Source organism: Ammodytes marinus (assembly GCF_949987685.1).
Source record: "Ammodytes marinus genome assembly, chromosome: 8".
Lineage (NCBI taxonomy): Eukaryota > Metazoa > Chordata > Actinopteri > Uranoscopiformes > Ammodytidae > Ammodytes > Ammodytes marinus.
The window spans coordinates 17527246-17542730 of record NC_137212.1 but is presented as its reverse complement, the minus strand read 5'-3'; the positions used below and the strand labels follow the sequence as shown (position 1 = coordinate 17542730).

Genomic DNA, 15485 nt, shown 5'->3' with positions numbered 1-15485 from the left:
TCGATATCTGCAGCTCATCTAGTGGACATTTTAGCACGGATTCAGCTAGCTCACTTCAAAAGCAAGACACAGTTTAACAACTTTATTTTACAACGCATTTAAACAAAGACATGAACAAAAAGTTGGATTAAAAATGATTTAATAGTGACAGACTGGCACATGGTAAAACAGACGATAATTTGAACGATAAAACAAAGAAACAATTGTTCGGTTAAAACCATAATTCATTTTCCAACCACTGTAGCATGATTATTTTGCCACTGAAAGGTGCTGAATAGGATCTCCTTTATACTTTTTTACTACAAGGAATCCCCTAAAAGGCTTCTGCAGCAAGTCTCCACCTTTGTAGCCACTGTTGAAAAGTCAGTCCTCCCTTATTGACATCAGGAAGAACATGCTGGGCCGGCATCTCCCACCTAAATTGACAAACACAAAACAGAGAAAGTTAACAAGCAATCTAGACCCTCACTTCCTTACTGACAGTAGAAATCCAACTTCTTTTACTCAGCATAGGGCTGGGATATGTTTTTATTATTGATATTCAATGCAATATACTGTGTTCCGCTTTTACCTACATTTTATAGTTTAATATATAGTTAATTTGCTACGAAATTATTTTAACTACAACATTTTCTTAAACGATAAAACTACACCCACTTATTTGCAAACAAAATCCTCCAAAGTAAATGCATCATCCATTGCTTAGTACAACTGCATGTGCACACAATTAAAGCAAGTATTATTTCTCCTGCCACCCTTCGGACGATAACACAAAGTAATATGTGTGAATATGCAAAGAGAAAATTGTGTATTGTGTGTAATTGTCCGGAATAATAAATAAATAAATAAATAAATAAAGTTGATCCAAGGAGAGGTTGGAAAATCACTTTCACTTGCAAATTGAGTTTAGGTGACGTTGTTGGACAGCAGACATGTTTCAAACCTTCATGACTAATTTTGTTCTGCTCTGCTTGTTGTACTAATGCACTCCTCTGTAAACCTGCCTAACTCAGGTGGGAGGTTGGTCATTGCCACATATCAGAATATGAAGCTGTCTGGTATAATGTTAACCAAGAGGAATGTGGTGAAAATGACAGACATTTTCTAAAAGGAATTGTTGTTATAACAGGTTATCTACTTCAGAAATGTGTCTCACCAGTGAGAGATGGCAGTTTTGACTTCGTCCCCATAGGAAAGACCTTGGGCGCAACGTTGGGTGAGGCCCCTGACTCTTGGTACCAGAGCCTTCAGGAGCTTTTGATCCTCCTCAACGACTCTGGACAGCAGGGCTAAGATGCATAGTGAAGACAAACAGTAGTTTGGTTTTTACTAAAATGCATTACAATTCTTCAATCATCATCATCATATACAGCATTTGCAGTACTTCTTACTATGTATTTGAGTTCCCCTGTTTACCTTTCTGATCAGATGCATGCAACAACTCTGCTTCCTTCTGTATTTTCTGCCGAGTAGCAGAGTGAAGCTGCAGCAACTGACGGAGAAAACGTAACTCAAGCTGCTGGGAGCGCGACTGGGAACACAAGTCCTCTGGAGCCTATAGTGCAAGAAGAACAAAAAAAAAATATTTTGTGGGAAAGTCAGAGAAAGGGTCAAAGGAGAAGAAAATTCCATGAAATCTATATAAGGCTAAAAGGTATTCCTACAAAATAATTTACAACCACCTAGAATATACAAGCATGTTGGTGTTTTCATGGATGTTATATTTATCAGCTCTGCTACTGGGAGGACTGGGGTCAAGCACAGACAGGGATTGTGGGCTCATTTAGTTACAACTCTTTTAGGAACAAAAAAGTGTCTGCATGAAAAGTTACACAATAAAATAACATTGGGAGTTAAGTACATACTGGATGGACAAGCTGCTTGACAGAGCGATGTGCTACCATAACAACACACTTTTTCAAAAGGGTGACGATACAAAACTTAGCTCTTGTGTGTTAAGGAATGGTGTAATGACTAAAGCAGACAATATAATTGCAGTCCAACCAGGCGTTTGGGTAGACTCAGTTTAGATATGTGTTCACATACATGTCAATGTACAATGCGTATTACTCATAGTTAATGGACCTACAGATGTGTAGTGTTCATTTTTGAGGATGTGCATAACCAATGCTTCAAACTGACGCAAGAAGACAAAGAAGGAGATATCACTGTCGTTACTACAGCCAGAAGCATTCCATGCCCTCACTCACCCTGTACAGCGGGAATGCCAGGCTCTGACACAAGCTGCTGAAGGTCAGAGACTGCAAGCGATTGATGGACAACCACGATGCAGGGATTCTCTGCATTCTAAAACAACAGAAAAATATTGACACTTCTCTATTTTTGCTCAGCAATCGTCACAATTTGATAAACATTTATTTTCTTATTATGCAACCTAGTCAAATGTTGTACTGCTTTTCACATCTCCCTCCCTCTGTCACTTTGTAGTTGATCATGAAATGCAACACAACTGTGTGGAAAAAATTGGCAGTGTGGGTCATCTTATCCTTTTGGATTTATTGCCAATTACATATTTTTACTGACAATTGAATACATGCTAAGATATGAAATGCTCAGTCTGGGTGTTCTGTGAGGGCCGCTTTTCCAAACTTGGTGTAACTAACCTGTTAACTGGGGTTTAACCCTTTAAGTATCAGGTAAATTATTCTTACCCTTCAACAGACCTACGGTCCAGAGTAGGAAGTGAAACTGTTCCCAACTGTCGGGCCTCCTTGGATATGGAGTTTCTTAGACTGTTGGCTGCAGTGGCGACATCTTCAAACTGTGGCACCAGCTTACCCTGGACAAATCTCTGTATCTGAAACACGACAGAGGGATAAAAGTCTTTAAGATGTTCGAATTGAGATTTTTTTTTGTGGAAAAACATTTATTTTAGCTTAAATGAGCAAAAGGTTTTGTTCACTGCGGAATTAAATTAACACGTCTTTTAATAATCTCTCTTATTCTCCGTCATAGATGGAGATGATCCACACCTCTGTGTGCAGACGGATCAGCTCTGTCTTGGAAGAAGAGTTCCCTTTAATCAGACCTCTGATCTGCTCCTGTCTGAGAACCTGCAGAGACACAGAAACAGAACATGTTTAATGATATATGTTGGAGAAATACTCACGCATCTTAGGATAATCAATATGTTTGGATAAAATGCATGTATATCCTCAAATCCTTGTCTCAGTACTGTAGGTTACCAGTCACCTATATGGAAACATTGGTAAAGTTGTCTTTTTTAACTTGTTTTTGTGTTGTATGTCATTTAAATGGACCTCTTCAAGTCTTCTTTTTTTCTATCTCTTTCTTTGGGGAATGACATGCAGAGAACTGACCACAAGTGGGATTCGAACCGGGTCTGCTGCGAGGCCTGAGCCTCATGGGGGGTGAGGGGGGACCAAGTTGAATCATTTTAATAAAGCTGATTGATTGATTATATCCAAATCCTCAAAATCTGAATAATCACCGATACTTTAAAACATAAGGCTTCTTAGTGACACTGGCAGAGGTTAGGAGGGGTCTATTACTATCAACTGAATCTCACCACTAGTTGTCTGAAGTCAAGGATGCTCTGCCACTGGCTGCGGAGGTTCCTAAGTGCCTCCTGTCGGCTTCTGGCATGCTGATCAAGTTGGATACATCGCTCTCTGATATGATCCCTGATGGCCACCTGCATCACACACTGGAGTTCCACCTCTAGAGCTGACCTGAAACCACCCAAAAAAAAAAAACTTTGATAATTATGAGCTCCTACCTAAAAAGAACCTTTTCCCGATTTTTGATTCCATTAATCAAAATATCAATGATAGGATTATACACTTTTTTTCATGACTTGCGGGAACCTCATCATTAAAGCTCTACAGTGAGTCGGCTTACAGTGCCATGGTGTCATTGTGGAGATCATCTGCAACACAAGACAGCTCCTGCGCTGCGTCCTTCTTGCGGGTCTGGAGCTGGTTTCGAAGCTGTCGGACTCTGGAGCGAGTGTGGGCCAGTTCCACCAAACTCTGCTCCACCTCTTCCCAAGAAGCCTGGAACAACAACAAACATGTGCAATTTCCACAAATATATATAAGTATATATTCTGTTATATAAAAATGACAGGAAAGATGTGAACATTTATTGCAATACATGTTGTATTACAGTGTGTAAGTGTGTTTGTGTTAAGCACCTCTAGGAGGGTCTTAACCGATGGCAACTCATTATCCTCTTCTGCTGACAAGTCCAGTAGATGATTGCGTTCATAGCGAAAACTGCAACAAAAAAAAAGATAAGTAAACTAACTTTGCGGTTTTATAGTCTTAACGAACGATGGAAGAGTATAATAATGTTGAAGTGTGCTATACCGTAGAGCTGTCACATCCCGGGTCACATCCAGAGAAGAGAGTTTCGCCTCTAGTTCCTTCTGCTCTCTGGAAGCTAAATACTCCAGTGCTGACAGGACGTGATTTGGAGGATAACTGCCCAGCGCGTTCTGATAACATGAAAAGCAACAACATGTTTATTCAAAGTGAAAAGTAACAGTACAAGTACCAAACCATTGAGTGAGATTTGATCAAAATATACCAACCTCCACCGCACTTAGCCAGTACTGAAACACAGCGGTCCTTTGCTCACGAGTCACACTGAGAGGTAAGAGAAGCAATTAATTCAAGGACGAAGAAGCTGTCAATTTGATCAAATACTTTTTAAATATAATTTCTTAAATACTGTATCCTTACTGTTTGGCTGAAGAGTGCACTGTTTTCATTTCACTCTCTTGAAGAGACTGATAGAAGTGGACTCTGTTGTCACAAAGCTCTCTCACTTCACGCTATTAGGAAAACATTTAATTAATTTAATGATTTTGTTCAGTCAGCAGTTGATGTATTTCAGCCATCTTGATCTACATTACTCAGATTTGTGTTCTGTTTGTGGCTGATCAACTGTTATAGTAATCCCAAATGTGCATTTTAACATATTTTTTAACTAGTGGTACTACATTTTTTTTTTTAAATACTCTCAAGATGCCAAAGCAAGATACATAATGGAAATGTTGGTTTGCACCTAAGGTGGAATTTTGTGTGTCCGTAATCCCTTGCTCATTCACTACTCTCTATAGTTTGCTGTATATACAGTACTCAGTAGTCAACTCTCAAATCGTTGACAGCTGTAGCATTGTGTATCTGGGGAGCATTGCACTGTGGGATTATTATGCTTTTTTCGTTCAACTGCGAAAAATATCAGTGGTAATTGCATAAAGCATAAATTATATACACATTTACAATGACAAAGAGTACAGATATCGCTCTATGCAGTAGGGGGTTTTTGTCCTTGAAGACATGTTCTAATGGATAACAGCATTCACCGAAGCTGCATTCACCAGATAAAATGCACTCTAAAATCCACTCTTTGGCAGCTCTTACCAGGACCTGTGCCTCTGCAGCTGCTTTGGAGTTGTCACCATCACTGCTGCCAGTGGGCTTATTGTCAAACAACACTTCAATCTCAGCTTTCCTGCAATACACATTACAGTTATTATGAACCCATTTCATTCATTATTGTTTCTTTTGAACTTTCATTGTTGTTCTGCCTAACCTTGCCATTTGTTCCAGTGCCTGGCAGTGCCCACTGATCTTTAGTGTGTCATCAGTGAGCACCTCGCGGCCCATGACACAGCGCTGTCTGAAGGCCTGCAGGAGCAGCTCTCTGCGCTGGCTGTCCTCCACCTGGGCCCAGGTACGGTTGATGGACTGCTCTGTAAAAAAAAGGAGAAAACACAGGCGTGGGAGATCTCTTTAGATATTGCTTGACTATGGAGGTAAAGCAAATAGTAGAAATGAGTTGGCTTTCTGCCTTCTGGCCACTGTCCCTGCTAAAGGACCAGTGTGGTCTGATCAGATACCCAGCCCATGCTGCATCTGATAGATAGACTAACCTTGTGGAGCCAACTGTTCCTCTGTTTCACTGATCTGAGAGTCCAGGTGACTGATCTCAGCTCTCATCTGCTCTATCTTCCTCTGAAGCTCTCTCTGCTTAGCAGCCTCGCTCTGTCCCTCAGTCTGCTTTACCTGAGCATGTAAAAAAACACAAGAAAATGTTTTGTGTGATCACTCAAGCGTAATCGAGTACTACATCCAGCAGGTAATTAAGAAATGGAAATAAAGCACATGAAATGAAAAAAAGTTCTATCTTACCTCTTTGTCTTCAATAACTTTGTACCTGGAAAATCATGAGGTCAAGGAAATGACTATATAAGATAGAACATTTAGTGCACACTGATGATACCAAATAGAGGACGGCGGCATATTAAAAATTAAAAATACTAATGTAGTGCCTGTAGGAAGCAGGTATTAGACGTTAGACAGTATTGTCCCCAAGGGGGAATTCTTTTTCACTTCACAGTATTAGTTTATGCATGCTTAAATGTAACCAGTCTATGATCTGACTCTAACTAACTAGTCAGAGAGATATGCAAGGCAACAGACAGACAGACAAACGGAAAGACGTTTCTTGCTTTATAGATAGATTTTAATTTCTGGAGGTATTTAGCACAGTAGACAACTGACAGGTAACAGAAATGAAGAGGGAACAGGATGCAGCCGAACAGTCCCTAGCAACGTTTGACTCAGGGACCAGGGCTCTACTGTATATTGAAAGGACATCACCATACAAACAGCAATGAACTCTATTCTGCCCAAATAACCTCTTATTTAAATATACAACAATAGCATCTAAATGACTACAATATACACATGAAGTTGCCGCGGTTATTAAAAAGGCAATGGCTTTACAATCCTCGATGAGGATCAGAAAGGATACCATTGGAGATTGCCACTCATGATCCTCACATTCCTGGGAAAACAGAGAGACAATCAGTAAGCTGTCATCTGCACAGTCAAAGAGAGCACAGAAGCAAATACTGCAGACTATCTTAGAAGCTAAACCATTTATCAGATAATATTCTTTACTATGATCTAATAAATAGGGACTGAGTTAGTTGTTGGAAGACATAGCCAAGAAATGGCATATATACAAATTGACCATAGGTAATAGACCACGAGTTTACAGAGTAGTGAGGCAGTGTTTGGACTAACCTCTGCTGATAAATGTGTTGGATGACATATTTCCATATGGACTTCCCAGTCCCAACACAGAGCCTAGAAAACAAATTACCAGCAAGTTACGTTTGTCCAACGGTACAAAGTCAGCATCAATTTTGTGAGGACTTTTACTTCAAATGATTAACAGTGGCAGTAGGGAAAGTAAATATATTATACACGCTGATACCTACGTTTTAAAATAGCTGTCATTTGGCAGGCTGTCCAGGGATAGATTGAACTCATCTGTCGCCCAACGTTTCAACTCCTGCACCAGATTTCTGTCCGCCATCCTGACAAACCAGACAGTAAACAACTTGTAGCAAGTCAGCTAGCGACACCAACAGGCTAATATTAGCTTTTTGATTTGAAACAACCAACCTTTCAACTTCCCGCCCGTTCACTGTTTCCGGTCTGATATCCGGTGAGGCAGCGCCGCCGCTGGCTGTTGTCATAGTTACAGTAAAGCGGAAGAGCCCACATAATACAAATAAATGGATTGACTCTACACTAAACTTTGGACAGTTTTGACAAATACAGCTTAAGTACGGCATCAATAAAATAGAATAAACCAATGTAGGATTTGATTCAAATGAATTATTTTATTTTGTAAATACTCTGGTTATAAATGGAGATAATAAAAAAATCTTGCCGACAATCCAAAATATGTTTTCAAAGGAAATATACTTCAAGTCAGACACCAGTTATTCAGTTCCATCATCTTTTATTTGTTTCTTTACTACAAAGAATCAATCATGTAGTTTACGTCTGAATGCACAGCATTAGACTCTCTGTCCACAGGTGCAAAACTGCATTATTTCTTCCAGCCACTCTCAACTTAAGTACTCTGGGGGATCACAGTAAACATGGTTCACATACTGTAAAGGCTTTAGCAGGTGATTATGTTTAGTTTTTATGTTTTAGTTGTAATGTATCATGGCATTTTCTCCATTGAAGCCAGCATTAAATAAATAAGACCTGAGTTAAACAAAAACTGAAAAAGGCTTTCTCAACCATTTCAGATTCCACAACAATATGAAAATAAGTGAAATCACAAATTTTTTTAAGTAAGGTGTATACTTTCTTCAATCCAAATATTCACTTTTTAAAAAGTAAAAAAAACAAAAAAAAAACATACATGCATGATGAGCACAAAATAATTTCCCAAACTATTTTTCGCATGAAAAAAAAAATTGCTTAGTTGCTCTTTCTGCCTCAGTGAAAAATGCCAGAAGACGCCATCCCTTGCACTGTATGTCCTTAGCACCATGTCGATGAGCTATCCAGGGGGATGACAAAATCCACTCAAACTATTGAGTTTTAGAGTTTTAATATTTGCTTAAAGTTACCGTATCCTGGTGAATAAGTTTAATACTGATACAGATTCCTGAAAGAAAAGATAAAGACACTTGGTTAATCGTTTAGCTGGTTTTAAGGGCTCCGTAACCACAGAATGCTATTCCCAAAAAGTGCCTCCTCACCTTTGTTGACCTTGTTTTACTGAATACGTTCCAGAAGCGTAGGGTCTCATCACCAGCTCCTGTCACTATTGCCTCACCATCCGGGGACATGGCCTGATATAAAGAAAAAAGTGAACCCTTAATTTATGAAAATATTGCAAGCTCTCCCATTAATGGGACCAAGAGCAAGATCAGATTCTCATCAGAAACAAAAACACACTAACCAGGTAGAGCACTCTGTAGGAGTGTCCTGTGAGTTTGGCAACCTGGGTGAGGGCTGGATATTTCCACACCAGGATCTGGTTCTGAGAGTAGCCATGAGTGCTCACCTGCAAAAAGAGGCAACCTTATAATTTGAAAACTTAAGAATTATATTAAATTCATTTAAGCACATTCATGTTTTTAATGCAAACAAGGCCATATTTTCAGAGGTGGTCTAAGGTCTTGACTGGTCTAGTCTGGTTTATTTTTAATTTCTTTAATTGTTGATTAATTGTTCATCACAGCTCCACATAAGCTGTCCTAATTTCAAGTTCAATCTAAATTTTATCCATCATATTCACAACAAATAAAGGCAAAGTTGTTGGCAATGGAGTTCATTAAAACTCCGGCTGCCTCCAACAATGCAACATACAAAACAAATTATAAAAAAGAACACAAAGTGGAAGAGAATCTAAGACAAAAAAAAACACAAATACTGCAAATAAACATAATAAATATAATATTGCTTAAAATTCCAAATACAGTCAAATAAAAAAAACGGTGGTGCTGCTACATAGAGGCTATGGAAATGGGCCAATGTCTCACATCTTACATGTATATACTGTTTATAATTTCAGTGTTAAGGTCCCCCTCAGAATTTTCCTTTTTTTGTCCTCTTTTTTTAAAAGATATTTATAGGCATGCTTTTATTAGACAGGAGCAGAGAGGGGAATGAAATGTAGAGAACGACCAAGGGCCAGATTCAAAACCGTAGTCTGCTGCTTGAGGACTGAGCCTATTTTGGGGGGCGCTTTTACCAATAAACCACTTGATGTTTTTTTACACTGTATTTCAGTGGATGTAGGTTTAGGATAGGCAGTGTCTGTGATAGGCTGATCGACAGACAGAACATATAAGAAATCTCTGCCAATTGATATAATTTATGTACAGTACAAATATAAAATTTAAATAATCAATTGCATATTTATGCAGCCCATTTACTACAAAATGCCTTCGATCATCACTGCCAACATGAAAATTGTTTCTTTATAACTTAATAATATAACCAGAAAATCAATTGTGCACTGTGTGTATGTGGAGTCACTTGCCAGCTCGTTAGCATGTTTGGACCAGGCCAGGTTGCAGACCTGAGAGCCAGTGTCCATGCACTGCAGCGGCTGTGAGGTCAGCGTGTTCCAAAACCGGATACAGCGGTCTGCAGTGCCGCCCCCAGAGGCCAGCAGGCCGTGCTGGTGGGGAGACCAGGCAATGGCTTTGACTGCAGCCAGGTGATCGGTGTATGTTTGCACGGGGTTCAATGAGGAGTGGTTCCAAACCAGCAGCTGAGATGACAAATAACGACAACAACAATGAATACCAGAGTCAACGCACAGACAGAGACAGAGACTCAGGCAGGGTCAATATCAATAACAACTGTACCTTGTTGTCGTTGCCACCAGACGCAAGCAGCTGATGGTCAGTGCTCCACTTAAGGCCACACACTTCCTGTCTGTGTCCCTGCAGCCGTCTCTCTGACTGGAGTGGTGGCGACCGCACATCTCTTTGAAGAATCATACGGTCACGGCTTCCCGACGAAAGCTGGTCTGCGTTCCATGCTAACGCTCCTGCAGAAAGAGCAAAGCTTAAATTATGCTTGGTGAATTTCTGAGACAATTTATTGAATGTCAAACATTAATTCAGCCTAATGCTGACTTTTTTGTAGTTTCTTTGCGTTTACTTAATTAGTTTTTATTGTGACCCCAGCGTTCCTGTTAAGAGACTTTGTGACACATGTTCACAGTTGTAAACACGGCAAATGTTCTCACCAACTCTGGCTGTGTGTCCTTCCAGGGTAAAGAGTTTCTTTCCAGCACCAGCATCCCAGATCTGAACGTAGCCTTTGTGAGTCCCCACTGCCACATGGTTACCCTAAAAAGAACGAAGATTCCTTTACAAAAACAATCTGTACCTTAAATCCACCACGACAGGTTTCTCAAGACAGTAAGCTTTGTGTACGTACTCTTTCTGACCACCCAACTGACGTAACCAAGTCTCCTTCCACTGATAAATCACACAACCTTGTCACCTGAGGACGAGTCAATAAGGTATAACAACACATTAGTAAATGCTGCCAAGAAACACAAATGTATTTTTACAACTATACATAAGCTTTAAACAATTCTAATTAATGTACCTGGCTTGTGCAGGCGCTCCACAGGTAAACACATGTGCCCAGCCCAACACTGAGCACATTGAGAGAAGACCAGTCCACTAAGTTGAGGTAGAAGTCGTCCTGCAGCTCTGGAGCGTCCAGGACTTTAAAAGGGATCTTTGAGATCTTGCGAGTTGGCTTCCTTGGTGAACGGAGCAATTTCTGACTGCAACAGGCAGAAGTGGCCCATTATTAAAGGTGGAGTCAGTAATTCTGGAGCTTGTTGCCAAAATCACTTTGTCAAAATCAATGAACACACAGAGAAAGTGTTGTGCAGGTAAGAACTGCAAATATACTGACTGACTTCATACAGTCAATTATGTTCAGTTTTGAAAGAAATGTTGGTCCAGAAGCGCCTGCAATTAAATTTGTGGCCACTAGAAACTACACCATGACTCAAATCCTGGGTGTTTGATGTTTTGTGCCTTGAAGGCTCCGTTGGGGGCACAACAGTTAGGGTTAGGCCTTCCAGGCACAGCTGCCTTGAAGGCTCCGTAGGGGGCACAAAACACCATCGAGCCAAATCCGGCATATTACAGCTTGACATCCCTCATTCTAAATTGTGGAATTTATTTTCTTACATTGTGATCAACAAAAAGTACTAATCTACCTTTTGTTGCTGACAGGCGACAGAGAGTAGGAGGATATGTTGGTGCCATCATCTGGTGATGGCCTTTTGGTGTTGAGTGAGTACTGCAAAGAAAGCATGGGCATGAACCATTGTATCATCTAACGGCTTCATCAAAACATGAGACACTAAAGAATAACTACAGAGACTGTTCTATTGACTGTGGGATCCATGGGCTACAATACAACATATATATAATGAATATGAGATGGAAGGTTCATACATTGAAGAGACTTCTCGTTTCTGGGGTTGATGGCTGTAGACGTCTGTCCTCTGTCTGGGGGTCCTGGATCTTGTCTATTCCTGCTCCCAGCAGCTCATTCTTCAGCAAAGCAGAATAGGCCAGCCCATCTGCTACATGCACACATATATTATTATACAGTCATGCCCTAAATTATTCATACCCCTGGCAAATTTTGACTTAAAGGTACTTTTATTCAACCAGCAAGTTTTTTCTTGATTGTAAATGGCACAGGCTTCTCCCAGAAGATAATAAGATAATGTAAAAAAGTCATCATTGTGGAAAAAAATAAATTTCAGCTTTTATTTGCATTGTTTTGAACAAAAAGTGGCATGTCCAAAATTATTCATACCCTTCTCAATAATCAATAGAAAAGCCTGTATTGGCTATTACAGCTATCAAATGCTTTCTATAATTGCTGACCAGCTTTTTGCATTTCTCCAGTGGTATTTTTTGCCCATTCATCTTTAGCGATGAGCTCCAACTCAAAACACACAGCAAAAGTGGTGAAGAAATGGTTAGGGGACAAACACATTAACGTTTTACAGTGGCCCAGCCAGAAATCAGGGTGATGGCAGTGAGACCCTCCAAACTGAAAGAGTTTGAGTTTATTCCTAAAGATGAATGTGCAAAAATACTAGTGGAGACATAAAAAAAGCTGGGAAGCAATTATAGGAAGCGTTTGATTGCTGTAATAGCCAATACAGGCTTTTCTATTGATTATTGAGAAGGGTATGAATAATTTTGGACGAGCAACTTTTTCTTCAAATGTAAATAAAAGCTGGGGGCGCCCTTAGCTCAGTTGGTAGGGCGTCCCCCCCCCCCCAGGCCGGGCCCAGCAGCACAATGATGCCTCTTGTACATCGTCTTATTATCTTCTGGGAGAAGCCTGTGTCATTTACAATCATTAATAATAATAATAATAAAAATAATAATAATAATAATAATAATAATAATAATAATAATAATAATAATAATAATAATAATAATTTTGGGAATGACTGTATATATACACACAGGTGCAAACTACAATCCCAGGTACACATAAGTAACTATTAACATCTTCAAAATAACATTTACAAACAAATTTACCTTTAATATTATCAGAAGAAGCATCCTTTGTTTTTCGGTTCTGACTTGGTGACTTCTCATTTTCCTGAAATACAAGATGATGTTATTGATTTGAGGCACACTCTTCTCAGACAGAACATTTGTGTGTAATGCCTGAAAGCACAGACACTCCCCTGAACAAACTTTTGCACGAAATGTTCATACATTGATCCGGTGGAAGTTGATATTCCAGTTGGCCCCCGCTCTGGTGGGGATGAATCTGTCTCCAAGTTTACTGGGCGAGGATAACGGGGAACTGGATGGTGTCCGACCGCGCAGACCCAGCTTCTGGAAATTACAAAATATTGTCTTGTTTATGAAGATTTGGTCACTGTTTCGATCAGTTCATACATAGCCGAACACCATCAGAGTTACATTATTGAGGAACATAGCAAATAGCAAAAATAAATAATAATAAATAACAGTGTTGGAGAAAAGTGGAAAACAACTCACAACTGGGCTCACAACGTTGTCATTTTGAATGTTGATTTGGCGAAGGAGGCGATGTTCATAATCTGGATCCATTCTGAACTGAAAGTCAGATCTCGCTGGCACAGGCTGGGAGGCTGGGGAGACCTGGCCAAAAAAAAGAAGGGTAGTCAATTTAAATGCTGCTGGGAGTGCTTTCTTGTTCATTTGTTTTTGTTCTTGTAGTCCTGATCGTCCGATAATGCAGTGCGAATTAAATTTCTGTCTCCTGTATCTCCTTACACATGATCTCTCAAATCACTTTTTTAAAGACAGTTCACTGACAATTCTTGCCACGCAAAATACCCCATAATCATTGACGTAATTAATTATATAATCATAATAAATTAATTTATTTAGTGTCATCTAACCTCGTTGATGCAAACCCAAGAGGAAACAACAGCTTTACTAATGACGTTACGGTAACTTTTAACCAGCTCAATGTAGATCCTTGTCTGTAGCTAAATGTCATCAATGGGCTTCTTTATATTCATGTTTTGTACCACACTCAACTAAAAATAAATGCTAACAAATGATAACTAGCATTAGCTAATTTTAGCTAGTAGCTAATCCAGTCACAATAACATACAACATACAAACAGCAGCAAGCAAGTCCGTGAATGTCAGCACACACCGCCAACAGGAGCAAGCAATTCGAGAAGATATCGGATGAATCTGATCGATATGTTGGAAGTTATTCACTCTCAGATGTAAGGTAGGTGGAGAATTCACTTGGGGAGCTGAGGGGAAAAGGACAGTGCATTGTGGGAGATGTGTCACCCCGGTGACGTATGCGTCTCAAATCAAAACACGGAAATGGTTATTTTGTTGCGCGAGGAAGTCATGATTTTTAGTGGTTAATTATTGACGCTACAGGATTAAATGTGTAGAGATGGGTGGGTCAGGGCTGAGGTCTTTATGTATTTCACAACAATAGTCTAATCTAATATCTAAAGTTTCCAGATAGATCTTGGGTGATGGTGGTGAGGTCTGATTAGAACTGTAGGTTATATAAGAGGGTCTGACAGTAACATTTCAATGCGGTTGGGCAACCTGGATCACTGCGTGAGTTGAATTCAAGTAGGCTACACTAACCTTTATTTAATCTTTTAACACACTTTGGCTTTGTCTCTGTATGAGTGAGCTTCTTGTCATGTCCCAGTACCAAACATAGAGGGCGTGCTAGCTCTATTTTCATACTCTGCATATTATTTACTATGTATGACTACAGGTCGGAGGGCGCTGCTGCAGCCAAGACTGTACAAGTAGGCCTAGTACTTACAGTGGTGGAAGAAATAGGCTATTTGTTAGCAATACTAGGCTACTATGTTAATAAAATAAATAAAAAACTCTTAACTGTGCTAAAAAACATACTCAAGTAAAGTAAAGTACCTTAAAATTGTAATGTGTCTACGTCTAATGTTCATGCTGCACATATTCATGTTAACCAATCCTAAGTAATAATTTACTACATATTGCATACATATTTTGTTATTTTTAACATTACTCTATTACATGTACCCTTTTAACTACAGTTATTATTATTATTTATTTATACAATATTACCAACATATACAATATTCTATTTCGTCTCCATTACTAAATTGACTTTATATTTATGCACCATCTCCACACTATTATCTGGACTGTTTCCTTGCACTAATTTATTTTTTTTTGTGTTTATTTGTATTTTTCTTTTTCTATTGCATTTTTGAGAGGAGCCTGAGGCATTGCCAATAACTGCGGCTGTAATTGTTTTACATATGACAAATAAACGTCTTGAAATCTTGAAAATCTTCAAGTAGTTTAGTTTAGTTTTATTTGTGCAGATAAACAAGATTAAAATGTCAAGAGATGCGCATAGGCACACATAAATGCACGGGTGGAACAAAAGAAACCCCGAAGGGCTTATAAAGGATGTCCACCTAACATTAAAATACAATAAGGTAAGGTAAAGAGATAAAGTAAAAGAAAAAAGACAAACAAAAAGAAAATTAAAAGATAAACGATAAAACAAAAACAACTACAAAATCATGTTACAAAAATGAAAATATATTTAAGTACATATAGTAAAAAGGAA

General features: G+C 39.2%; 2 protein-coding genes across 4 annotated transcripts; both read right to left on the bottom strand.

Moving 5' to 3' along the window:
* Nucleotides 1-269: 269 nt before the first annotated feature.
* On the bottom strand, nucleotides 270-7384 carry haus5 (HAUS augmin-like complex, subunit 5). The gene is made up of 19 exons (XM_080032555.1): nucleotides 7280-7384; nucleotides 7083-7145; nucleotides 6808-6840; nucleotides 6183-6207; nucleotides 5924-6056; nucleotides 5584-5743; nucleotides 5412-5502; nucleotides 4728-4819; nucleotides 4577-4631; nucleotides 4353-4480; nucleotides 4178-4259; nucleotides 3883-4037; nucleotides 3551-3713; nucleotides 2994-3074; nucleotides 2673-2818; nucleotides 2211-2307; nucleotides 1417-1555; nucleotides 1157-1289; nucleotides 270-416 (listed from the first exon to the last, which is right to left on the bottom strand). The coding sequence occupies exons 1-19, from the start codon at nucleotides 7375-7377 to the stop codon at nucleotides 314-316; spliced, it is 1977 nt and encodes a 658-aa protein (XP_079888681.1). The 5' UTR covers nucleotides 7378-7384; the 3' UTR covers nucleotides 270-313.
* A 438-nt stretch (nucleotides 7385-7822) lies between these two features.
* LOC307254151 (fizzy-related protein homolog) lies at nucleotides 7823-14151 on the bottom strand. 3 transcript variants are annotated; one of them, XM_080032411.1, is made up of 14 exons: nucleotides 14040-14151; nucleotides 13391-13513; nucleotides 13103-13225; nucleotides 12920-12983; nucleotides 11810-11940; nucleotides 11569-11651; nucleotides 10941-11124; nucleotides 10767-10832; nucleotides 10573-10675; nucleotides 10187-10371; nucleotides 9856-10089; nucleotides 8770-8874; nucleotides 8567-8659; nucleotides 7823-8472 (listed from the first exon to the last, which is right to left on the bottom strand). In XM_080032411.1, the coding sequence occupies exons 2-14, from the start codon at nucleotides 13460-13462 to the stop codon at nucleotides 8431-8433; spliced, it is 1485 nt and encodes a 494-aa protein (XP_079888537.1). In that variant the 5' UTR covers nucleotides 13463-13513; nucleotides 14040-14151; the 3' UTR covers nucleotides 7823-8430. The 3 variants fall into 3 exon arrangements, with proteins under 3 accessions (XP_079888537.1, XP_079888539.1, XP_079888538.1); XM_080032413.1 differs by having other exon boundaries at nucleotides 11810-11937; XM_080032412.1 differs by having other exon boundaries at nucleotides 14002-14131.
* Between the last annotated feature and the right edge of the window lie 1334 nt (nucleotides 14152-15485).